The 26,217-nt window shown below is 46.8% G+C and overlaps 1 protein-coding gene across 4 annotated transcripts in view; it reads right to left on the bottom strand.

The window, feature by feature from the left end:
* SIRT2 (sirtuin 2) overlaps positions 1 to 26,217 on the bottom strand; it is a 92,915-nt gene that overhangs the window by 53,131 nt on the left and 13,567 nt on the right. For all 4 annotated transcript variants that reach the window (XM_088444958.1, XM_088444959.1, XM_088444960.1 and 1 more), the window contains exons 3-5: positions 25,426 to 25,465; positions 19,469 to 19,579; positions 13,792 to 13,833 (exon numbers count right to left, since the gene is read on the bottom strand). In XM_088444958.1, coding sequence (XP_088301084.1) covers positions 13,792 to 13,833; positions 19,469 to 19,579; positions 25,426 to 25,465 — 193 coding nt within the window. The remainder of the gene's footprint in view (positions 1 to 13,791; positions 13,834 to 19,468; positions 19,580 to 25,425; positions 25,466 to 26,217) is intronic.

Genomic DNA, 26,217 nt, shown 5'->3' with positions numbered 1-26,217 from the left:
TTTTCTGCCACTCAAACTTCAAAAAGCAATGAAATTACAATCGTTAAGGCTGACGCCTTAATGGACGTGTTCCTTGTGCAATACAGATATGGTATGCCATCACCCTGTGGTTAACTGCAGATTCAGCACTCTCACAGACTGAGATTGCTGTCACTCACAAAATGGTGGAGCTGCTAATTCACAGAATTGTGTGCTCACTGGAATACACACATGCAGTCTATGCAACTGAGGTCAAAGCAGAGAATAGAGCTGTGCAGATAAAAGTGGTGTGGATGGGGGGAGGAGACAGCAGCGTGGATAGGTGAGACACAAAGGCGTGTAGAGGAGGGAAGGTTAAGCCATACAGAGGGGGGGTAGCCAAAGTAATGCAGATGGGTGTAAACAGTGGTGCGGATGGGGGGAAACAGAGAGGCACGGTTTGGGAGAACAGCGACGTGGATGGGGAAGAGAGTGGCATGGACATGGGAAGACAGAGCAGTGCAGATGGGTAAAGACAGATTGGTGCGGATAAGGGAATACAGACTAGCACAAATAGGAGAACACACAAGAGTAGGGATTGGGGAAGACAGATTAGTGTGGATGGGTAGGAAGACAGAGTAGTGCGGGTGGGGGAGGAGACAGAGTTGCACAGTTGGGGGGGACAGAGTGGTGCAGATGGAGGAAGAAAGAGTGCCACAGAGGAAAGGAAGACAGTGGCGTGGCTTAGGGAAAGGCAGTGGTGCAGAGGAAACAGAGTGGCATGGATGCAGGGTGGTGCAGATGGAGAAGGAGATTGGTACGGATGAGAGAACACAGACTACCATAGTTCGGAGACCACACAGCAGTAGGGATTGGGGAAGACAGATTGGTGTGGATGGGAAGGAAGACACAGTTGCACGGTTGGGGGACCAGAGTAGTGCAGATGGAGGTAGAAAGTGCCACAGATGAGAGAAAGACAGCAACGTGGCTGTGGAGAAGGCACGGATGCAGAACGTGCGGCTGGGGAAAAACATTGGTGCAGATGAGGGAACACAGACTATCACAGTTGGGAGACCACACAGCAGTAGGGATTGGGGAATATATAGCAGCATGGAGGAATATAGGGGAAGAAAGTGTACATGCATAGACAGAGTATGATATTTTAAAAAATAAGGGAGCTGAACGTGTATTCTAAATGAGATAAATGTATGCTTGTGAGAAGGATGTTGGAAGCCAGTGAGATTATTTTGGTGATCAAATGGGAAGATTGTGGGCACTGAGTGGGATGTGGGAGCTACATAACTGCTCAAACCTCAGTTGCATAGACTGCATGTGTGTATTCCAATGAGCACACAATTCTGTCAATTAGCAGCTCCACCATTTTGTGAGTGACAGCAATCTCATTCTGTGAGAGTGCTGAATCTACAGTTAACCACAGGGTGTGATGGCACACCATATCTGTATTGCGCAAGGAACATGTCCATTAAGGAGTCAGCCTTAATTATCGTAATCTCACTGCTTTTTGAAGTTTGAGTGGCAGAAAATCAATAGGTTTTGTGAATTTTCAGATCATGTCTAAGCAGCCTTAATGGGACATGTGAAACCGTAAGGTTTTTTGTCTTTTGAATTTCATAGCTTTTTTAAAATGTATTAACTATCAGAGTTTGGATGAGCAAACTGGGCCACCTGCAGGAGAGAAGGGCAACAAAATGGTACACTAATGCAGGTGGAAGAGGGGACAGAACACAGGAGGTTGGTTTGGGAGGTGCAGAGTGCGAGACAACTGTAGGCATGTGGGGTAGCGGCAGCAGCTGTGGTGCAGAGCAGTGGCAGCGGTGCAGTGCAAAGGGGGCATCAATGGGTGACAGAGGGCTCATGCATATGCATATGCACGTGAGAAAATCAAATCAATGTCACAGATGCACGAATGTAGCAGTGAAATCCATCTACGCATCTGTTAAAAATTGAATGTGTAAAAAAAAAAAAAGAAAAAAGGCCCCAGTACTGGTTGCTACATAAAGGGGACAAACGACGTAGGGGTTCCCCGTATGAAGCACAACCAGCACCAGGCTTTTGAGAACCAGTCCTGGTTGCCAAAATACGGGGGGCAAATGACGTAAGGGTCCCCCGTATTTAGCGCAACCAGAACTGGGCTCTGAGCCGGTCCTGGTTCTGGAAATACAGGGGGGGAAAAATGCATAGGGCCCCCTGTATTTCCCAGAACCAGCACCGGACCCTTTCTAGCAGGGGGTGATGCCACAGCCAGGGGAGCCTTTTCACTGGGACCCCCAGCCGAAGCATCACCCCTGACTGCTAGTCAGCCCAGGCCGGGGATCCCAGAGGAGTTTGGGACCACCCCCCTCTCCAGGGCACCCCAAACCCAGGCTAATAGACCGGGGCTATCCCCAGCACCCCTGGGCAGTGGGGTGCTTGGTTGATTTGTGTTGTGTGGTGCATATGAATATATAAATAACTATAAGTCCCAGCAGGCATCCCCACATACTGGCAACATGGAGAACCACAAGTACCAGCATGTGGGGCACTAAGGGCCTGCTGGTACCTATAATACCCCTGCAAAAGAAATATTAAAATAAAACAAATAAACACCGATTTTTTAAAGATTTTATTTACCGGGACTTTCACCTGGGGGGCAGCAGCCTTAAGCTCTTTTACATGGCTGCCGCTCCCCCAAGACTTCTATGGAGTCTTCACCTGGAGCGATGGCCTTTAAGCTCTTTTTCCTGGCCGTCGCCCATCCAGGGCTTCCGCAGCGTCTTCTATCCTCTGTCTTTGGCAGCTCTTCTCTGCTGCCTCCCCGTTGCCGACTGAGTGCACGGCAACTCGCGCTGGCAGTATTTAAGCCAGCCGAGGGGGCGGGGCGATGACGTAATGAGCCGTGATTGGCTCGCGGTAGCCATCTTTGAATTTCAAAAATGGCGCTGAGGCGTCATTTTTGAAAAGGGCACGCTCGGTTCTCATCATTGAATTCAATGGTGAGAACCACTCATTGGCTGAGAGGTGGAAGGCTTGCCTCTCTCAGTCAATGAGCGTGCAGCACCAGGATTTCTGGACTTAAATCCCGCAGCACAGCTGTCATTCGGGTAGTAGTGTCCTTAGAGGACACTACTAATGTCCATGGGCTCGGGTAATTCGTGTTATTTTTTTTTCGTTACTTTGGAACGAAGAGGACAGATCCACGCATAGGAGGAGGTGAGTATGAAATTTTTTATTACAGGTACACCATTGGATTACCTACTGGATTGGCTTCAGGGATACATAGGTGAGTATGTGAGATAATGTGAATGCATGTGAGAGTACATGTGTGTGTGCGCATGTGTGTGCGCATGTATGTTTTAATAAAATTATACTTTTCTACGGTGTTGTGTGTTTTTTTAATATTGCTTTTGTTGTGGAACTACAGCTACCAGGGGAAGGCTTGCTGGGAACTGTAGTTCCACAGCAAAAGACAATATTTTCAATTAATTGCACCACACTTTACATAATCAATAGCCCTGGGCTATCAGCCTGGGCCTGGGGTGCCCTGGAGAGGGGGACCCCTTTATTGGGGGGTCCCCAACTCCCCAGGGATCCCCGGCCTGGGCCGACTAGCGGTCAGTGGTGATGCTGCGGCTGAGGGGCCCGGTGAAAGGGCTCCCCTGGCTGCGGCATCACCCCCCCACCCCCCGCTAGAAAGAGTCTGGTGCTGGTTCTGGGAAATACAGGAGGGCCCTATGCATTTTTGCCCTCTATTTCCAGAACCAGGACCGGCTCAGAGCCCAGTGCTGGTTGCACTAAATACGGGGGACCCCTAAGTCAGTTTGTCCCCTGTTTTTAGCACAACCAGTACTAGGGCTCCATAGCCCGGGGCTGGATGGTTTTTTGGGGAGGGGGTCACACCATTTTTTATTTTTTTTTTAAACACTGATTTTATTTTTAAACACAGAAGAACAGACGGGTCTCACTGACCCGTTCGTACTTCTATGTTTGTTTTTTTTAAACACAGATGCAGGTATCACGGAATTTTCAGATCTGAGCCTGCATCTGTGTGCCGCTACCTCCCCCGGGTCCTAACGCCTGCACCACCACCGCCAACGCCCACTACCGTCCCCGGTTTCCGGCGGCAGCTAATGCCCACTAGCCCCTACCCCCTCTTCCCCACATCTCGGCAGCAGCAAACGCCGGCTTCCTGCCCCCCGGTCCCGGCCCCCGCAAACCACAGCCATCTTGCTGTACCCAAGTGATGCCACTAATACTACACCTGCTGGAGGCTCCTACTGAGGCTGCGCAACAAGTTGAAAAGTCCTATCTCTACAATGGTGCATTCTTCAGGTAATAGTTTAAAAACTGTAACTTTCTAAATTACCTGAACCCCAAAAGCATGTACCCTGGCACAATAGCTACCTAGTAAAACAAACCCCAAGTCGAAATTCGCCTCCTACCTTAAGTTTTGCCTTCCCAAAAAAAAACCATAAACTATAGCAGAAAAGTGGTCCTAACTGAGAATGTCAGAAAAATGTGACAGTTGGAGCTTTAGATTACTCCCATGTCCTCAGTTTTTATGTTTTTGCCCTAAAATTTGGCATACAGCATCGAGCGACGGTTCTACCCGCCCCTACCAAATTTCAACTCGCTACCTCCTACAGCTTTTGAGGTGTAGCCCCTTAAACACCCTGCCCCCCTCTTCGGAATTCTCTATGGAGAAATCCATTTTTTTAGATGCAACCTTAATACAAGGGCACACAACTGTGCATATATATATATATATATATATATATATATATATATATATATATATATAAAATTATTAATTTTTTTTTTTTATTAAATCAAGGAAACAATGAGGTTAGTGTCACCTGCAAAAAACGTTACCCAAGCACCAAACTAAAACATGTTGGATGAGTCAGGCTATCATAGAGCAGATCTGTGCATCACATGACCTCCCCCGCAAAACACAAGGTGGTCACACATCACAAACAATGACAGAGTGCAATCTGCTTCACTGGGACTCCAGAGGGGATGTGGAAGAATTATGGACTAAGTGGCACATGGAAGATGTGAGGGACATTTGAGATGAGTGATACATGTCAGTGTACACAGTCACATTCAGGGGGAGATGTATCAAGCCGCGGAGAGAGATAATTTGGAGAAGTTGCCCAAAGCTACCAATTAGCTTGTTACTGTCATTTATCAAGTGGTATCTGTCAAATTACAGTTGAATGCTGGTTGGCTACTTTGGGCAACTACGCCACTTATCTTTCGGAGGCTTGATACATACCGCTCTGGATCTGTTTTTTTTTTTTCATTAGTTATATGAAGCTATTGTAAACATTATAAAACAATGTATTATTATTTTGATTTACCCATAAAATGATAATACTCCTCTTTGGATAAAAACACCTTCATGATTTATAGTAATTTTACATTTTATGTATACTTCTGAAATACAAATGGTCTCATATTCAAAGAATCTCTAAGATATCAGACAACTGCAGGTACCGACTGACTGAGAACATGGCTCATTATCATTTATGGAGCTATGACTATTACTTCTACTTAGCTTTTATACATTTGCTATGGCACTATTACCATTTACTGGCTAACGTCCTAATGGTTTTGTTTATTCATGTGCAATAGAAGTGCAATAGAAGGTGGAGCTTATTATGCTATAAGCAATGATCTATGAGAAAGACTGGAACTAACCCCATGGTGTAAGGAGAATTCCTGTTGTTCTTCTGCCATTTAATAAATAAACCTTTTTAAGAAAACCGTTCCATATCTCTTTGTGAATCATAGACTACCACTAAAAAAATATGCCAACAAGGTCTCGTCTCCCAGAATTCAGTGGGGACGATTCAATTGTTTAGCCGACGGCTTTATTTTTTTTTTACCAAGCCGCCCGCCGAAGCAAAGCAATTGTTCCTCCGTCTGAGCCGGCGCCGACATTTCTACGCGCACCCTCAAGGGTGCAAGCAGAAATGTGTGAGAAACTTGTGGTTAGGGTGTGCTAACCTCAGTTAGGGTGCCCTAACAAGAACTTTAGACGGGTTTAGCCATTTTACACGGCTAAACCCAGTCTAACAGTGCATGAAGAGGACGATAATTAATGAGCACCCAGAACAATTGCAGTGCAAAACTGGGCGCTCATTATAGCCGCCCACGCAACATTTGAATCTCCCCCAGCGTGGCTAGAAATGGTATTCGGGGCAGAATTATTGGTGAGGCTATGACAGCTTTAGGTGACACTTTACAAAAAGTTATTGTCCTCTAATTATTAAATGCAGATGCATTTCAAAAAATCAAAAATAAAATATTTCTACTATTGATTAATAACACAGCATTAAACAAGTTCCTCCATAAGCTAGATGCTAGAAATGTTACACATACATATTATATATAAAGTAAAGGTATTAAGGGGGAGATTAAATTGTTTTGCGCACCCCTCGCTGGGTGTCTATACGAATAGGCGCCCGACGGAGCAATTCAATGGTTTCTCTGTTCGGGCGCCCATTAGTATTTAACGCGCCTAGAAGCACAGGGTTTAGCTGCCTAAAGAGTCTAAACCCATCTAAAGAAGTGGTTAGGGTGCCAAAAACACTGTTAAGGCGCCCAAAGCAACGGACTTTGCACACATTTCTTCTTGCACCTCAGGAAGCTGCATGAAGAAGTGTCGTTTCCCCACGCAGCTTTAGGCGTATGAACAAGACAATAATTTAATTGCTGTTGGGCAGCTGTTTGTAATAAATGCCTAGTTAGGAGCGTCCAAAACAATTGAATTGCCCCCTAAGAGCATGACACAAAATACTGATACCATATAGCCATATTACTTGCTACCTAGCCAGCTAATGTTCCATAGTGCCAGCACCAGTATTCCTCACACAGTGTACCAGGTCAGACTCCTCCACAAGAAAGAGCTTTCATATAAAACGCTGGTTTAGGATTCTTCATGTAACCGGCTGTCAATGTCAACAATATTACTAAGGAAAAGTGGCTTACAAGATGAAACTATCTAACTGCATTGATGTAACAGATGAGCTCTTCTAAAGTGCCTGGAGAGAGTATGAGCGTGTGCTACTTACATGGAACACATTACCCAGGACAAATTTATGGGTTTACTATACTATAGGTATTTTCCCAAAATAATAAAATAAAATACACTTCTATAGTAAAAATATGAGATATGGTAAGAACTTACCCTTGTTATCTCTATTTCTACGAAGTCCATAGGGTTCCACAGGATACCTTGGGGTATAGGTGTGACGTCAGTCGCAGGGCACCAAAGAGTTAAGCTTTCAGCCTCCCAGGATGCACTAGGTCCCCCTCCTATACCCCGCCCCCGGGCCAAGGCACCTCAGTTAGTTACCAAGCCATAGGCCGGAGGAGGAGAAGGAAGAGAGAGAACAAAGATCTGGACACATACAAGAATCACATTCTCACCAGAGGGAGACGGAAAACCGGTGACCAGAGCAAAGCCCATCTGCAGCACAGGTGCGACAGGGCGGGAGTCCTGTGGAACCCTATAGACTTCGTAGAAATAGAGATAACAAGGGTAAGTTCTTACCATATCTCATATTTTCTACTTCAGGGTCCATAGGGTATCCACAGGATACCTTGGGGATGTCCCAAAGCAGTATCCTTTAAGGGTGGGGACGCTCCTGTGCAGAAAGGAGAATCCGCCGCCCGAAGGAAGCATCCTGAGAGGCGAAGGTGTCAAACCTGTAATACCTCACGAAGGTATGGACAGAAGACCACGTAGCAGCCTTGCAGATCTGAACTGCCGAGGCACCACGTCGAGCTGCCCACGAAGGACCCACAGACCTAGTGGAATGAGCCTTCAGAGAAGGAGGGACCGGTAGGCCTTCATGAAGATAAGCTTCAGAAATAGCCATACGGATCCAGGCTGCCAAAGTTTGCTTTGAAGCAGGCCAACCCTTTTTACGGAAGCCATAGAGGACAAACAAAGCGTCCGACTTCCTAAACGAAGAAGTGCGGTCAACATAAGTCCTTAAGGCCCGCACAACATCCAAAGAGGCCTCACCCACGGAAAGACCCGGTGAGTTAAAGGCCGGAACAACTATTTCCTCGTTAACATGAAACCGGGAAACAACTTTGGGAAGAAACTCGGGCCGAGTGCGGAGCACTGCCCTGTTCCCATAAAAAACCAAGAAAGGGGGTCTACAAGAAAGAGCCCCTAACTCAGAAACACGTCTGGCCGAAGCAATGGCCAGAAGGAAAACAGTCTTAGCTGTTAGCCATTTAAGATCCACTGAGCCCAGTGGTTCAAACGGCGGTCCTTGGAGAGCCCTCAGGACCACAGCCAAATCCCAAGGCGCCACAGGTGGAACAAAGGGCGGCTGAATGCGGAGAACACCCTGCATAAAGGAGCGCACATCCGGGATTGTAGCAATCCTACGGTGAAACCAGACAGATAGGGCCGAAACCTGTACCTTCAAAGAAGCAAGGCGAAGCCCATGATCTAGTCCCGCTTGCAGGAAGGCGAGAATCCGAGACAGACGAAACTCCCGCGGTGCATAACCTCTCGGTCGACACCACTGGAAGAACGTATGCCACACGCGATGGTATATCCTCGCGGAAGACGGTTTCCGAGCTCGTAACATGGTACGCACCACAGAGCTGGAAAACCCCCGGGACCTCAGCATGGCCGTCTCAACAGCCAAGGCGTCAAAGACAGCCGAGTCAGGTCCGGGTGAAGGCAAGGACCCTGAGACAGAAGGTCCGGTCCTAGCGGCAACCGCAGAGGACTGTCCACGGACAGACCCTGAAGGTCTGAGAACCAGTGCCGTCTGGGCCACGCGGGAGCTATCAACAGGAGCGTCCCTCCTTCCTGTTTGAATTTCCGGATTACCCGTGGAAGAAGGGAGACCGGAGGGAACAGGTATGCGAACCGGAACGTCCACCGGACGGACAGAGCATCCACCAGAGACGCCCCTTCGTCTCTTGTGCGAGACCCGTACACCGGCAACTTGTTGTTGTGCCGGGACGCCATGAGGTCGATTTCTGGAAGACCCCACCTGTCCACCAGTAGTTGAAAAACGTCCGGGTGCAGGGACCATTCCCCCGGATGAACGTCCTGGCGACTTAGAAAGTCCGCCTCCCAATTTAGCACTCCCGGGATGAAGACCGCTGATATGGCCGGAAGATTGCGCTCCGCCCAAACCAGGATCCGAGAGACCTCTACGAGAGCTGCCCGACTGCGAGTTCCTCCTTGCCTGTTTATGTAGGCCACGGTGGTAGCGTTGTCCGACTGGACCTGCACCGGGCGACCCTGGAGAAACCGCTGTGCCTGCTGGAGAGCATTGAAGACCGCACGGAGTTCCAAGATATTTATTGGAAGCTCCGCTTCTGTCGGCGTCCACCTGCCCTGGAACAAGTGTGGACCCGAAACTGCTCCCCAGCCCCGAAGACTGGCGTCCGTTGTCAACAGGACCCAATTTGGAACCCAGAACGGACGTCCCTTGTTGAGGTGGGTCGTCTGTAACCACCACGCAAGGGACAGGCGAACCTCCTGGGTGAGCACAATCGTCTGGGACTTCAGAGACTGAGTCAGCCCGTTCCACTTGGACAGGATCAGGTGCTGCAGAGGTCTGGAGTGAAACTGGGCGTATTCCACCATGTCGAACACCGACACCATGGAGCCCAGTAACCTCATCGCCGAGTGTAAGGACACCCGGCGGCTGTGCAGGCAACTGTGCACCCTTGACTGTAAAGCAGAGATCTTGTCCTCCGTCACGAAGATCCTTTGCTGTCCCGAGTCCAATAAGGCTCCAAGATGCAGAATCCTCCGAGACGGGATTAGAGTGGACTTCTGCCAGTTGATTAGCCAGCCGTGCCGTTGCAGCAGTGCAATGGCCAGGTCCAAGTGGCGTAACAGGAGCTCTGGAGATCCTGCCACCAATAACAGGTCGTCCAAATACGGCAACATGCGGACTCCCTGCAGCCGCAGAGAAGCCGCCATGACCGCCATCACCTTGGTGAAAACACGTGGTGCTGTTGCCAGGCCAAAAGGTAACGCCCGAAACTGGAAGTGGTCGCTGCGGATTGCAAACCTGAGCAACTGTTGATGGCGCAAAAGAATAGGGACATGCAGGTAAGCGTCCTGTATGTCCAATGACACCAAGTAGTCCCCAGGTTCCAGCGCCAGAATGATGGACCGTAGGGTCTCCATCCGAAACTTCGGGACCCGCAAAGACTTGTTGAGTGCTTTGAGGTTGAGAATCGGACGATATGACCCATTGGGTTTCTGTACCAAAAATAGATTTGAATAGAAACCCTGGCCCCTCTGGGAGAATGGAACAGCCACTATAACTCCAGCCTGGAGCATAAGTGTGCAATACCTTCCGCAGCCTTGTTCCGGTCTGATGGGAGACCCGTGGTGAAGAAGCGAGCCGGGGGTCTGTGCCGGAAGGAGAGGGCGTATCCGTGGGAAACCACCTCCAGAACCCAAGTGTCTGTCGTAGTGGTCGACCAACACTGGGCGAACTGTAGCAGGCGGCCTCCCACCCTGGGATCCCCCAAAGGGAGGCCCGGACCGTCAGGCCGCAGGCTTGTCATCTGGCTTGGGGGCCGGACGTCTGGTACTCCATGCCTGCTTCCGGGGCTTGACCGATTTCTTAGGGCCAGCCTGTCGAGGAAACGACTGTGGTTTGGGCCTGCCCTGGGCCCTAGATGACCGAAAGGACGATGGTCCCGAACCAGAAGGAGCAGCGGCCGACGGGAGACAAGCAGATTTGGCTGCCGCCAGCGTGGCCACAATCTTATCCAGATCCGGACCGAAGAGAACTTCTCCGGTAAACGGCAACGCTTCCAGACCTTTCTTGGAATCTGCGTCCGCCTTCCAGGATCGCAGCCACAAGGTGCGACGAGCAGCTACCGCTGCTGAAGAAATTCTAGACACCAGAGTACTAATGTCTAGAGCCGCCTCGTTGATGTAGGTGGCCGAATCACGGAGATTGCCAATCAACTCCGCCTGTTCGGCCGGACAGTCGGATTCAAAAGAAGCCTCTAATGAATCCGCCCAGCGCTCCATCGCTCTGGCAACCCAGCAAATGGCAATAGCCGGCCGTGCTGCCCCCCCTGCAAGGGAATAAGCGGACTTCAGGCAGATTTCTACCTTGCGGTCCGTAGCATCCTTAAGGGAGGACATGGATGGCATCGGCAATGTGGCACTACGGACAAGACGGGTCACGTGAGAATCCACCTGTGGTGGGGATTCCCACTTAGCAAAATAATTATCCGCGAACGGATAAGCCACCGCCAGGCGTCTCTGCGGCTGGTATCTTTTGCCAGGTTGTTTCCACGCCTCCTCTAAATGGTCCACCAACTGACCCGAAAGAGGAAAGACTGTGGCATCGCCCTTCACATCTTTGAAAAAGGCATACTTAGATTTAGCCGCTGGGGGAACTTCGTCCTCAATCACCAAGGCTGTGCGGACCGCCCGAATAAGTCCAGGAATATATACTTTGGACTTAGCATCAGCGTCCTTAGTATGGAGAGGTTCCTGATCGTAAGGATCCAGAATCTCCCCATCATCAGACGTCCCTTCGTCATCCTCATAAGGAGCGGACAGAGACGCCACCGGCCTTTTATGAGGCCGCATCACAGACTCCCCTTGCAACACATCCGACAAGTGCTGTACAGAACTCGTCAGGGAGTTAACCCACGCTGGCTCCTGAGAACCCGGGAGCGGGGAAATAGGGAGACTGTGGGGTACCACCAATTGTCGTGGGAACCCCTGCATGGGTGACGACACCACAGACTGCTGGGACAAACCCATCGGAGTAAACGCGGGCTGCGGAGCTAACTGGCCCACTAAAGCTGTTAACGCCTGAGCGAAACAAGCCCAGGGCGGCTCCTGTACCGGTGCTGTAACCGTAATAGGCCGCGCCATGGACAAACACTGCCGGCAAAGGCCCTCCGCGCTACCCTCCCCCTCCGCTAACGGTACTTTGCACGTGGTACACTGTAGCCGGAGGGGAAAATCACTTTCAGACATGATGGCACCACGTATGTGACCTCTCTCACCAATTAAGTATTAAATAGGCGAGAGACCACCCTGCAGCACCGCACCGCAAGGGCTTTAGCAGAAGAACAGGGACAGTAATAAAGCTGACAGTTTAGAGAAGAAAAGTTACAGGCAGCGCTAGCACAGTCACATACAATGCAGAGAAATAACAATTCCTGCACTAACAGCGCTGATTACTCAACTACACAGACACAGGGCCTGGTAGGACACAGCGCTGCATACACAGACCTGAGCCACAGCGGAGGAGAGGTATGCGGGGGGACCCAGACCACGATGCTTCCGTCCAGCGCTTCCAGCAGCGTTCACCATGCGTTCTGGAGAAGATGGCCGCCGAGGAGCAGAGAGGAGGCTGGCCTGGGGGAGGAGCGCTGCCACAGGACCAGTCGGCAGCATGCAGAGAGGGCTGTGTGCAGCGGGGGAGGCGCCGGCTGTGAGACAGGGAAGGCGCGCTCCCCTGGCATGCATTTAACCCCTGGGACGCCGCAGCGCTACCGCTCTGCTGCGGTCCGCTGTCCCAGGGGGTAGTGGAAGCGCAGGTTGGTCGCCTGGCTCCACGCTGCAGCCAGTCCCCAGGGAGCCCCCTGCCTGGGGACTTAGGACCATGTGATCAGCGGGGACCCACCGCGGGACCCCGCTGCTTACCTCTGTCCCCCTTGAATCCGGCCATGGTCCGGAGCATCTGGGGTCACCGCTAGCTGTGACCCCAGACGCCCACCAGCATCCCCGGATCAGTACCGGCGTTCTGGTACCGGCGGGGTGTAGGGAAGACAGCATGGACGTCAGGACTGACTGTCCATGCTGTTCATCCAGATGTGCAGCCACAGCTGCATGAAGAAAAAGCTTCAGGGGCTCTTCTAGCCCCCACTCCAAAAGGTGCACCCGACTCCGGCCGGGCACCAAACTAAACTAAGGTGCCTTGGCCCGGGGGCGGGGTATAGGAGGGGGACCTAGTGCATCCTGGGAGGCTGAAAGCTTAACTCTTTGGTGCCCTGCGACTGACGTCACACCTATACCCCAAGGTATCCTGTGGATACCCTATGGACCCTGAAGTAGAAATAAAATGTAAATAAATCTTATGACATTTACAACATTGAAATGTTTATTTTACTTTTTTTTTTTTTAAGTAAATCAGGAAAAATAGGAGTAAAATTCATTACGACTTGTTTCTAAGCACCTGCCGAAGCTGAAATGATCAATCCCAGTCATTTTACAGTTACTATTGTTTGCATCTCTATACCATGCTGGCTAAATACACAAGATCCAGCCGCCTTCTTGCCTACAAATGTAGTCATGTGGGCTTTCCTGCAAATCTCCTGTCTCTCTAATGGTGCATACACACGGTCAGATAAGTCAGATGAACGATTTGACCAACAGATTGAACGATTTTAGACTGTATTAAAATTAATGGAATTGTCAAAATCTGACAGCAAACACATCAGAGGTCAGATATCGTTATCTGACAAGCGGGAACGCGCATCGTTCATCATTGCAGGCTCACACGTCAGATTTTCTTTCAGATATGAATGATTTTTAAAATTGTTATCGTTCAGATCTGACAAAAAGTCTGAACGTGTGTATGCACCTTAACACATGGAGATGACCTATGCACAGCATATTTTAGTACTATAAAATATTGGGCATTACAGTACATTAGAGGAGTAGCACTTGTAAAGTCATTACCGTACAGTCTTGGAGCAGGGATTTCAGAGGGAGGGTCATACAGAATTAAGAGGAATTGTACATTTCCATGGACCATCCATTTAAATTAGAAAAAAAAGAGAAATACTACTCACATGTTGAGATGCCAGCTCCAACCATACACACCACATTCTTACCTGCAAGGGACAATGAAGAAATGGTGAGAAAGCGTGGAGAACACAGATTTATAATGGCATCAACAATAGGCACAGTGGCTGCTTTCCATGTTCTAGCCATGGACAGTCTCACAGCGATAGGAACTGTTTCAGATACAATCTAATAGTCAGTGACTTCTGTATACGCTGGTGTGTTACATTGCACTGTTCATCTATGGCATTTAACACCTAGTAAAACCAAAATAAGAAATCTGAAACCAAAAACAAAAAAAAAAAAAATCAAGATCGCTGGGGTTCAGTAGTTATTTAAATGTTTATATTTAGAATTTTATATATTCACAAATTAATATAACATATTATATTAGGTATTCATTGTAATCATGTCGCTATTAACATCCACTTGTTAATATATTTTTCATTAATTATGTATTAATTGATGCTAAACACAATTAATGCTTTATTTCACTGTAGCTGATTTAATGTGAAAAGTTTAACACTGTACAGCTATATAAGACATGCCAAACTAGAATCAATTATTTTATATGAAACTTACCATTAATATATTTAAACAAAAACTCTAAAGAGTATTTTTATTGTTATTGACTTTTCCATTATCTTAGTAATAGATGGGTTAAACTGTTTGCAGAACAGTGCAGTTGACCAGCTCCAAATACTGGCATCTTTCCACTATAAAAAGGACAGTTATGGTAAAACTTACCTTTGTTAACGTTCTTTCTTCGAAGTCCATAGGGTCCACAGAGAGACAATGGGGTGTAGGTGGGAACTACCGGACACCAACAGCAAAGCTTTTCAATCCCAGGATGCTCCGGTCCTTCCCCCTTTTCCCCGCCCACAGCCTGGGGGCAACTGTTTTGTTAACAAACCCAAGGCAGGAGCAGGAGCAGGAGCAGGAGAGGAGGAAAACTGGCACACTGAAGAATCACACTCACACACAGAAGGAAACAAGTGACCAAGAGAAGAAACCCATAGAAGCTAGGAGCATCAGGGCGGGTGCCTGTGGAGCCTAATGGACTTCGAAGAAAGAGTTAACAAAAGGTAAGCTTTACCATAACTCTCTTTTTTCTTCTTCAGGGTCCATAGGACTCCACATGGAGACAATGGGGATGTCCCAAAGCAGTTGTTCAAGGACGGGAACGCTCCTGACCGGATAGGAGAACCCTACGCCCGAAGGAAGCATCCTGAGAGGCAAATGTATCAAAGGCATAAAACCTAAGAAAGGTGTGGACAGACAACCAGGTGGCTGCCCTGCATAGCTGTTCAGCTGAGGCGCCACGCCAGGCTGCCCATGAGGGACCCACAGAGCGAGTAGAATGAGCAGATACTGTAGCTGGCACAGGAAGGCCAGACTACGTGTAAGCCTGTGAGATAGTCATGCAAATCCATTTGGCCAGAGTCTGTTAGCTGGCCATCCCTTCTTGTGGAATCTATATAGGACGAAGAGGGAGTCCGATTTCATGATGGAAGTAATACGGTCCACGTAGATCTTTAGAGCATGGATCACATCCAAAAAGGCCTCACCTGCCGAGAGGTCTGGTGTTTGAAAGGCCGGGACCACAATTTCCTCATTTAGCCCGGGCGTGTTCTAAGAACCGCCCTGTGCCGATGAAAGTTTACAACATGAAAGCGCCCCTAAATCCTATACCCTACAGGCAGATGCGATAGCCAGAAGAAACATTCTTCGAAGTGAGCCACTTGACATCCGCTAATTCCAGGGGTTCGAATGGAGGTTCTTGAAGTGCCACTGCCAAATCTCATGGAGCCACAGGAGGGACATAGGCAGGCTCTATACGGAGACAGTCTGCGCTGGAACCAGATGGATAAAGCAGAGACCTGCACTTTAAGAGATGCTAGACGGAAGCCTAGATCCAATCCAGCCTGAAGAAAGGCAAGAATTCTAGACACCTTAAAAACTTGGGGGTCAGTTTCTTGGAGCACAGAATTAGATATATGTATGCCATATTCTGTGATAGATCCTGGCTGAGGCCGGTTTACGGGCCCTGAGCATGGTCTGGACCACAGAACTGGAAAATCCCTTAGCCGTTAGGACGGATTTCTCAAGAGCCAAGCCGTACAGATGGGCCAGGTCCGGATGTAGACATGAACCCTGAGACAACAGGTCTACCCGTAGAGGAAGGTGAAGAGAAACGACTATGGAGAGACTGAAGATGGGAGTACAAATGGTGCCTGGGCCAAGCCGAAGCTATCAACAGGACTGTGCCCCCTTCCTGCTTGAACTTCCGAAGAACTTGAGGAAGAAGGGATATTGGATATGTAGGATAGTTGTCTAATGTGAGATATGTAGGATAGTTGTTCCTTTGAAGCCTTGGGGGGAGGGGATGTCTCTTCTAGGGCCTCTGCCAAACTCTCAATGGATTTTGCCAACCGGGCCGTAGCCTTAGCAGGACGAGTAATAGCTCCAGCAAGAGAGTATATGGATTTGTGACAAGCTTCTATACGCCTATCTATAGTCTTCGTCAAAGAGGTTACCAATGGGTAAGGTGGCATTCTTCACCAGACATGTTACATGAGAATCCACTTCCCATTTAGTGCAATCAGTAGCTGGAAGAAGGTAAAAGGAACTTAACATTTTGGAATTTGAAACCTTTTACCAGGCATATTCCATGATTCACTGATCAGAGTGAGGGAAAACTGGTAAAACTACCTTTTGTCGTTTAAAAAGTGGTTGTTTTTTCTTAGGAGCGGGTTCTTCCTCTTCTATTTGTAAAATAGATTTTACAGCTCTCACAAGAGCAGGTATATTTAATTTAGAGGGTGGCTCCTCGTCTCCTAAGATGGAGTCAGAGTGAGAGAGGTCTGCGTCTTCCGCCTCCCCAGATGATATATCAGAATCGGATAACTGGGTGGACTGGGAAGAGAACACAGCACGTTTAGTAGGTAAAGGCTTTTCCTTTTGCAGCATTTGCTGAAAAACTGTAGAGATATTAGTCAAACCATGTACTGAGGTAGAGAGTACGTCTACCCATGGGGGAAGCAAAGGATTTGCAGGGAGTACCTGCTCTGGCCATTCCACAGTGGGGGCTACCATGGGATTGCTAAGTGGTCCGCAATCTTTGTCAGTACCTGAGAAAAGGCAGCCCAGGGTGGGTCCTGAGGAGGAGACACCGGGGCTGAGGGGCCTGAGTCTGTGCAACAATTTGTACAAAGACCATCCTGAATGAGGTCATCTGGGGCTAAGCACGCTGAGCAGAAGTTACAAGACTCCAAAGTAGGAGCAGCAGCATCAGCCTGCTTGTTATTCTTTCTTCTGCCAGACATAGCCACAAGAATAATAAAACACACAGTATGATACATTGCAGTGAATACCCTGCAGTATGTGTAATATAGCACAGTGTAGTGTGCAACCACGCTATATAGTATGTAACAGCCCTCACAAATATATAGGAGATGTGAGGTACAATGAACCCCCCATACCTTAGTATATCAGGGTACATTAAAATAAAACAGTATAGAAAGTAGACATCACATACAAACACAGAAAAAAATACTATCTGCAATTGGCACTACAATCAACTACACAGACTGCAGTGGCTTACAAGATATAGTGCTGTATAACCCGGCCCGTGGGAGAGATATACAGGGAGACTGGACCCAGCATTACCGGAAACCTATGAAGCAGAAAATGGCTGCCGTGCTTCTCTGAGGGGGTGGAGGGTGAGGAAGGAGCAGCTCAGGGAATAGCTAGACCGCAATAGAATGGCACCCTGAGCTGGGGAGTGGCTGCAGGGAGAGCGCCTTCTCCCCATCCTGATGTTAACCACCGGGTCCCCTGGCCTCTAAATATGCCTCTGCGTCTGTATATTAATGCTCCGGTGGTCTAGTGAAGTTGTGAACGCACCAGTGCCCACATCAGCGCCTCCAGTCCGTCTCCAGAGACTAGAGGCTAGACTGTTTAAAGACGCGGTCCGCCTTACCTGTCCCTGGATTCTGGGCTGCAGTCTGGGGTCCGGGGAGCCCTGCCAGGAGTACCTAGTGTCACGGCACCGCGGAGGGGTGATGGAGCAGCAGCGCAGATGTCCAAGGGACAGTCTTTTGCTGCTGCTGTTTAAAACACTAAAAATAAAAAATCTCAAAAATAAGCTTGGGCTGCTTGAAGCAGCCCCACTGTTAAAAATGGTGACTCAGCTCCTGCCTGACACCAATGAAACTGAGTTGCCCTCAGGCTGTGGGCGGGGTATAGGGGGAAGGACCGAAGCATCCTGGGATTGAAAAGCATTGCTGTTGGTGTCCAGTCCTCCAAGGTCCCACCTACACCCCATTGTCTCCCTGTGGAGCCCTATGGACCCTGAAGAAGAAAGAGGGCTTAGTTACAATGTTAATAACCATAATCCTACTGTGAAGCAAGTTGTAATAGTGAAACGACTTTCAAAACTTCTGGGTAATTCTTTTGGAAAGTATGTGGCACTCACAGCAAAGAGGCAGATTTTTATCATACAGCAACAGACTAGCACCAGATTTCACTCCTTTGTCTGTACACAATGTTTTCCCTCCACTTAATGTGTAAATGTATGCTTCACAGTTATACAAAATATGCTAATTTTATTTATCTGTAATTTCCTTCACTGACCAGATGGTGGATTCCAGATAATGGGGGAGATGCACTAAGCCTTGGAGAGTGATAAAGTGGAGAGTGATAAAGTACCAACCAATCAGCTCCTACCTGTAATTTTTCAAACACAGAAACAGATAAATCTCAGGTGCACAAATAGCCTGTAAAGTGAGTTAGGAGCTAATTGGTTGGTACTTTTTCACTCTCCATGTTATATCTCCCTCACTGACTGAAGGTCATACTCTTAAATACTAGTTCGTTGGCATGGATCAATAATAATTCACAAAAAAAAAAAAAAAGTTAAAATTACTTCTACCAGTTTCTACAGCAGCCATAAGACTATCAATTAATAATTGTAATGTGCATATTATATATATGCCACGTTCTTAACCCCGACTAGAGGATTTCTGCTTGCACCCTCCTGAGGTTAGAGCAGAAATCCAACTAAAGTAGGGCCGCAATGTTGGTTTAGTATCGCGGCCGGCACTTAAGTCAGAGAATGCGGAGAAAGTAGGTTACCGCAACTCAACACCTGGCATTAGGCGCCGTAACCTGCATCTCCCGACTTAAGTGTAGGGCGCAAGGTGGACAACTGAATTGCTCCAGGGAGTCATTTCCGGCGCTATTCAACATAGCACTGTAGCGCCCCATATTTTATTAGTGAGGGATGAGGATGAAGTTTCCCTCATTCATTTTTACCAATTATAAATAATTGCCATTTGAATCTGAAATGTTCTTCCTGCATTAACAGAAAGTATTTTTTAATATTCCATAAGCCTTTTTTTTAGAATATAGAAAAATGTCACATCTTTCAGGAACAGATACAATTCCTTACTCTAAGGTTTCTTACATATACTATATTTTTTGTATATTCATTTTCTATATACAAATGATTCGGATTCAACAGATCATGAAAGGTTTGCCTAACTGATATTCTGGTACCAGCTGCAGCTGCAGGGAGGACCTATCATTGGACCCTAGGAGGTGAGCACTGATCAATTAACTTAGAATTCTTTGTAATAAACTTTTTTAGAATAAAAAAAATAAAGTATATGGAATGTGACTTACATTTGTCGCCAAGCATAAACTTGCTCACCCCTTCCAGGGTCAGTTCATCAAGGACTTTTTCTGGAGTGCCAAGGCCCAGTGTCCGGGAGAAAAGATTACGCAGAAAATCCACTGGCAAAAAAAAATTCTTGTGTGCAGTGAAAATAAACATACATTCCCTGGCTACAATATCTTTAAGCCTAGACATGCAAATGTTACCACAGTTTTGATCACAAGCACAGTGATATCTCAAAAAAACAATGACCAACTGATGCTGATGCTCTAAATATAGAAGATATTATTTGACTTATTATTTATCATTGTGTTTTTGCAGGTGCTTTAAAGTCATTTTTGTCTTTAACCTCATTATGGTGGATGTTAGATTTGTCAATTTATTATAGAAAGTATACCGCATAATCATAGCTAACAATATCTATATACTGGTATTTACTGTGACATGACAATAGTAATAACAGGGTGCTATAAAAACATACTTGCAGGTTCACACAATAATGTTCACTTTACTGGACACTATGGGCTAAATGTAATAGGGTGTCAGTTTTGATAACAGTACAAACTCGCACTTTCTCGCACTTTTAAAAAGTGCGAGTTTGTACTGAAACTCGCAAATTCAATAGCCTGCGAACTTTTCAGCTCGTAGCTAATGCATTTGCGAGTTTAGGACTATGTAAACTGACACCTTTTAATGCGAGTAGCATTAAAAGGTGCGAGTTTTAGAGAAGCCATCACAGATCAGTGAGATCCGTGATGGCTTCTGTGTGTGTTTTAAACAAAAAACGTGCACCCCCTCCCCAAAAGCATAACCAGCCCCGGGCTTTATAAAGCCTGTTCTGGTTCTAAAAATACCAAAAGTCCCCAAATAATAGACCTGCTTCAGGCTAGCGAGTACATCCTGAGCAGGTCAGATTAACACAGAAACATGCACATATCCATGAGATATGTATATGTTTCTGTGTGTACTTATGTAAAATGTTTTTAAATTAAAAAAAACGTGCACCCCCTCCCCAAAAGCATAACCAGCCCCGGGCTTTATAAAGCCTGTTCTGGTTCTAAAAATACAGGGGCCAAAATGTGTAGGGGGCCCCTGTACATTAACAACCAGCACAGGGCTTTGTTGAGCTGGTCCTGGTTCTGGAAAATCAGGGGACGAAACGAGTAGGGGGTCCCCTGAAAATTCCAGAACCAGCACCGAACTCTTTCTAGCGGGGGGATAATGCCACAGCCAGGGAAAACCTTTCACCGGTTTCCCCAGCCAAAGCATTATCCCTGACCGCTAGTCAGTCCAGGCCCCCAACTCCCCAGGATCCCTGGGGAGTTGGGTACCTCCCCCAATAAAGGGGTACCCCTCTCCAGGACACCCCAGGCCTAGACTGATAGCCCGGGGCTATCCCCGGCACCCTATGGCCGTGGGTGCCGGATTGATAGTGTTTGTGTAAAGTGTAAAAATGAAGTTTCCATATTGTCTTTAGTTGTAGAACCACAAGTACCAGCAAGCCTCCCCTGCATGCTGGTATTTGGAGAACCACAAATACCAGCATGCGGGGCATTACTACAAGTGCCCACTGGCACTTGTAGTTCCACAACTAAAGAAATACGTAAATAAACAAACATACACAGTGGGAGGCTTGCTGGTACTTGTTGTTCTACAACTAAAGACAATATGGAAACTTCATTTTTACACTTTACACTAACACTATCAACCCGGCACCCACGGCCATAGGGTGCCGGAGATAGCCCCGGGCTATCAGTCTAGGCCTGGGGTGCCCTGGAGAGGGGTACCCCTTTATTGGGAGGGTACCCAACTCCCCAGGGATCCCCGGCCTGGACTGACTAGCGGTCAGGGATAATGCTTTGGCCGTGGAAACCGGTGAAAGGTTTTCCCTGGCTGTGGCATTATCCCCCCGCTAGAAAGAGTTCGGTGCTGGTTCTGGAATTTTCAGGGGACCCCTTCTCATTTTGTCCCCTGATTTTCCAAAACCAAGACCAGCTCAACAAAGCCCTGTGCTGGTTCTGAATATACAGGGGCCCCCTACACATTTTGGCCCCTGTATTTTTAGAACCAGAACAGGCTTTATAAAGCCCGGGGCTGGTTATGCTTTTGGGGAGGGGGTGCAGGTTTTTTTTAATTTAAAAACATTTTACATAAGTACACACAGAAACATATACATATCTCATGGATATGTGCATGTTTCTGTGTAATCTTTTTTTTGCGAGTCTGAAACAGACACTCTATTACATTGGGCGAGTTGATTGTTTTCAATGTGAAAACATCTGGATGCGAGTTTGAGAATGGGGAGTTTTAGTAACTCTGAAAAATGCGAGTTTTAGTGAACAGACACCCTATTACATTGGAGAGTTGTGAAAAATTGCGAGTTTAGCACCAAACTTGCAATTTACCAAAACAGACACCCTATTACATTTGGCCCACAATATTTGCTGCTTTGCTGTATCAGTAAGTCTCAAAAATGGTCTAAGCTTTGACCAGAAGTTGACTCATAGCAAATAAGAATTGCATGCATACGAGTTCTGTGACTCTTTCTACATACTATGATATACAATGGTAATGTGTAAATAGTGTTATAGCCATCAGCCACAAAAATAGGTTACAAATCAAAAATAGGAATTGAGCGCTGGGTGATACTCTTCTTGTATTTCTTCTTCAGTGTACATAGGGATCCACAGGGATACAATGGGGATATTATGGTTGGAGAGATCCAGGCACCAAACAGTTAAAGCTTCAGCTCCTCCTCCATATATGCCCCACACCTAGCCGCAGGACTTCCGTTGTTAGTTTGGTGCGGCAGGATTAAGACGCACCTTTGTAACAGGGGACTGCTCAGGCAGTCCTAAGCTTTTTATTTTATTTCTATGTTTTCGAATTGGTAGTACTAAGCTTCTGAATTAAGACGCATGTACTGCGACTCCATATAACTCTGCTGGGCCGCAACACCAGTAACAGTGCTAGTGATTCCGGCGGGTCTTGGCTGAGCTTGCTAGCAGCGATGCTGGGACCCGGACGCAACCGGATGCATGGAGAGGTCAGGGAAGGAGATTCCTCGCTTATGAGCAATCGTGTGCGGCAGTCTTTGCTTCCAGCGCCAGGACGCACTGCAAGCTGCTGCAATCAGGGCCCGGGAGTGTGCTCATTCTGACTAGACCGCTGGGGCCTTATTGTCTGACGCAGGGGATCGGCAGCAGACGCATATCTGCTGCCATGAGGCCAGCGTACCCAGCTGGTTGATGCAGCTTATGGGAGGTAGACGCTCCCCCGGCAGCTCCTCCCCTGACCCAGTCCTTACGAAGGGTTCTGCGTGTCTGGGTTGCTCCGCCTACACTCCACATGTATTTGAAACGCTCACGGTCCACTACCAGTGTGCTGTTTTAGTCACTGGTCTCCGGAGGGTTTGGGTCAGTATCCCTGTATATCTCTCCCTTTGTTAAAGTATATAGTGCTCTATATCCTACCGTTCCTGGTGTTTGTGTAGTTGATTTAGAGTCGATTGTAATTATGTTACATATGCATTGTGTGGAACTGTTTGCTAGCTGCTGTATTGACACTGTCTTTTATTTCTGTCAAATATAACTATCACTGTTTTGTCTCTCCATCCTCTTGGGGTGAAGGTTTTTCTTTGAGGACATCACATTCATTAAGATTTTGTTCAAACGCTGTCACATAACATTGCATTTATTACCTTTATTGAACATATCAAAAGATAAAGGGAAACAAGAGGGGGGGGGTCCCCTGTGCCGGTTCCATGTAAATCATGTATGGCCTGTTTGTCCCCTCAGGACTTAAAAGATGGTTTCTCTGTTGTCGGTTATAAAGAGCACCTCAACCAGTCCAGTTTCCCTGGCCCTGGACAAGAGCCAGCTTGGGTATCCTCTTTGTCCCAGGTAATGAATCAGTTTGTGGATCGTATGGCTGCTCCCACAATGCCTCCTTGGATGGAGTGTCCACAGCATGCCATATTTGCACCTCCTATGCATCCTTCCTGGAAGGATCTTTATGGCCATTCTAGTCAGAGTATGGCACCATCTAATGTTGAAAGCAAACCGATAGTTACTAAGGCGCCTAAGCGCAAGAAATCTTTTTATCAGTCTGCCCAACATATGGAATCAGAGGCATCATCAGAGGAATCAGTTGATGCACAGGGTTCCTCTCCAGGGTCTAGCCTGGGGGAGGAGGATCATCCGTCCACAGTGGATATTCCTTCTTTAGTGAGGGCGGTTAAATCAATCTTAGATATTCCGGATGATGAACCAGCTTATAGTAAGAAGACTCCAGTGTTTAATCACCACCAGAAGGTTGCTAAAATGGAGTTTCCTGTATCTGATGGAACTACTGTATCATATACAGTAAAGTGCAGATATGTATTAAGTATGTACTATGAAACTAAAATGAATACATTGCACACATTGTTTAACTTAAAAATTGTATTTGGAAAATGAATTAAGTACTATGTATACACTAATATACCGACAATAAAATGGAGTGCTTCTCTAAGGCAGAAATGACGGAAGATGCTGAGAAAATGAACTTAGAGCCCGATTCAATTAGCCACGAAAAGTGCCGTTTAGCGAAAAGTTTTCGCCGATTTGCGCATTTCGCCTGTTTTCAACTTTTCTCCGTATTGAGGGCCTGATTCAGACCCGCTCGCAAGCGGGTCGATGTTGCCCAAGTGCGCATGCGCACGACGGAGGCGGCTCCATCGTGTGCATGAGCGAGACCCGAATAACGACTGCCAAGCTGATAGAGCCAAAAGCACTCCAGGGCTTGCGGCAGATGCTCCAAAAAGTAAGAGGGACGGCCCTGATTCAGAGCGAGCGCTCTGTCAGAGCGTCCGGCTCTGAATCAGGGCCTCAGTTCCAGGACGTTTTCGCCAACGCGAAAACTTTAAATGGAAAAATAGGTTAAAAAGTTTCTCCACCAATAGGCAGACGAATTGGAAGTGCAAAATTGCTATTTTGGGGTGCAAATGTGGGGATCTGATCCAGAATCCTTTTAACACCCCACCTAAAGACTAATCAGTCAAAAAAAAAAAATGTAAATGCAAAAAGTGTTGATAAATGAGTGGGAGGCCTGGTAATTTGGGGGGGCTATATGGATGAGACAGGTGTTATGGGGATTGCACGTGGCTACAGCAGGTGTATTTTTAAATCTTCACAGAGACATCAAAATATACTAGTACCCATTTACATGTACTCCAAATTTAACTATGATACTTATTTTTCTGAAAAAAACATTGCTTTCTATAATTTTTCCGCAAATTTGCCTCAAAATAAGTTCACTAAATACTTTTATTACCCAGGATCACTTAGCCTTTTTATTGGGTACAGACTGATTTCCCCCAAAAAATATATCCTTTTCGCTAGTTTATCTTTACGCTACATTCGTCTATCCGCGTTTTTGCTGTTTTACAAATGAATAGGGCAAAAAGCGTAGACATGCACGGAGAAAACATTGCGTCAATACAGGTGAATTCATTCCGCTTTACGCCAGATGGCACTTTTCGCCTCTAATTGAATTCGGCCCACAGATTTAATTGAAAAACAGTGAATTAGCCGAACCCTGTTCTACCGACACACCATACATAGTTATCCACAATATTATCTGTCATTGCAACAACAGTGTAGAATATATAGTATAGGAAATAGTAACCATAATTCCTCTCTCAAGTAACAGTTATTCCAGTACCCATCATGATTGTTTTAGTCAAAAGCCAATTTAGATGAAGTTACCATTTAAGAAAAAAGCGTATGACAAAGAACTGTGGAACCCACGGAGCATATCAAATCTGTTCTCAGCCAGAAAATCCAGCATTCTGAAACGCTTGTCTGACACTATAAAAAAAACTCTAGCTATTTTCCAGGAAACATCCTATGGATCAATGACATTTCCATAGAAAAATAAAGACATTTGATTTTGATTTCATGACTGATTGCACAATGTATCTTACTTTCTGATGCACTGCCGCTCTCTTCACTGGAATCTGAATCCTATAAAATTAAAATAATAATTACATTTGCTTCTAGACATATATATTATAGTCACTTGCTCTTATTAATTCATCCTTTAGAGCAGAGGTTAAAGAAGGAAAAAAGGAATTGTGCTGCTAAACCAATAGCCTAGACCACAGCTGATATTCCACATATAGAATGTATTGGAGCTTTAACATATAAAATGCTACTAAAATATGCATAAAAATATCAACACATAAAATAAGAGCATAATACTCTGATTATATAAGTCAGTTAAACTTAATCATTCAAGCAATACTGGATACAATTTACATATGTATAATACAATATAACCACAACAGATATATGTATTTCTAATGTTGCATTTAGTTTCAATATCAACACTGTATCAAATTAATGGAATTAGGTTTAATAGTGTCTGTCCTGCTCCATATTGGGATTTACTGAAACATAATTTAGTGTTCACTCTAGCTCCGGCGGCAGACGAAAAGGGGGCGTGTATAAAACCCGTCACGCTTTCGTCACTCGTGGGGGTGTGCCCGGCACTTACGGACATGACTGGCAGCCCCAAGCACTGCTGACAGGTAAAATAGATGCCGAGCGCATGTGCCCAGCGTATATTCACCCTCGGTGACCGGGTCACCGCACATTTCCCCACCCGCAGGAAACTGCGACCTGCGGGTGAAGACGGCACCCGCAGGCTGTCTTAGCGGTGTGCTGCGCGGTGAGGGCAGGGTGCTTTTTGCCCTCCAGAAGGCGGGCAGGGCACA

This window comes from Taudactylus pleione, unplaced genomic scaffold, assembly GCF_031769625.1.
Source record: "Taudactylus pleione unplaced genomic scaffold, aTauple2 ptg000374l, whole genome shotgun sequence".
Classification (NCBI taxonomy): Eukaryota; Metazoa; Chordata; class Amphibia; order Anura; family Myobatrachidae; genus Taudactylus; species Taudactylus pleione.
The sequence above is the reverse complement of the archived record's forward strand: the minus strand, read 5'-3'. Positions and strand labels throughout refer to the sequence as shown.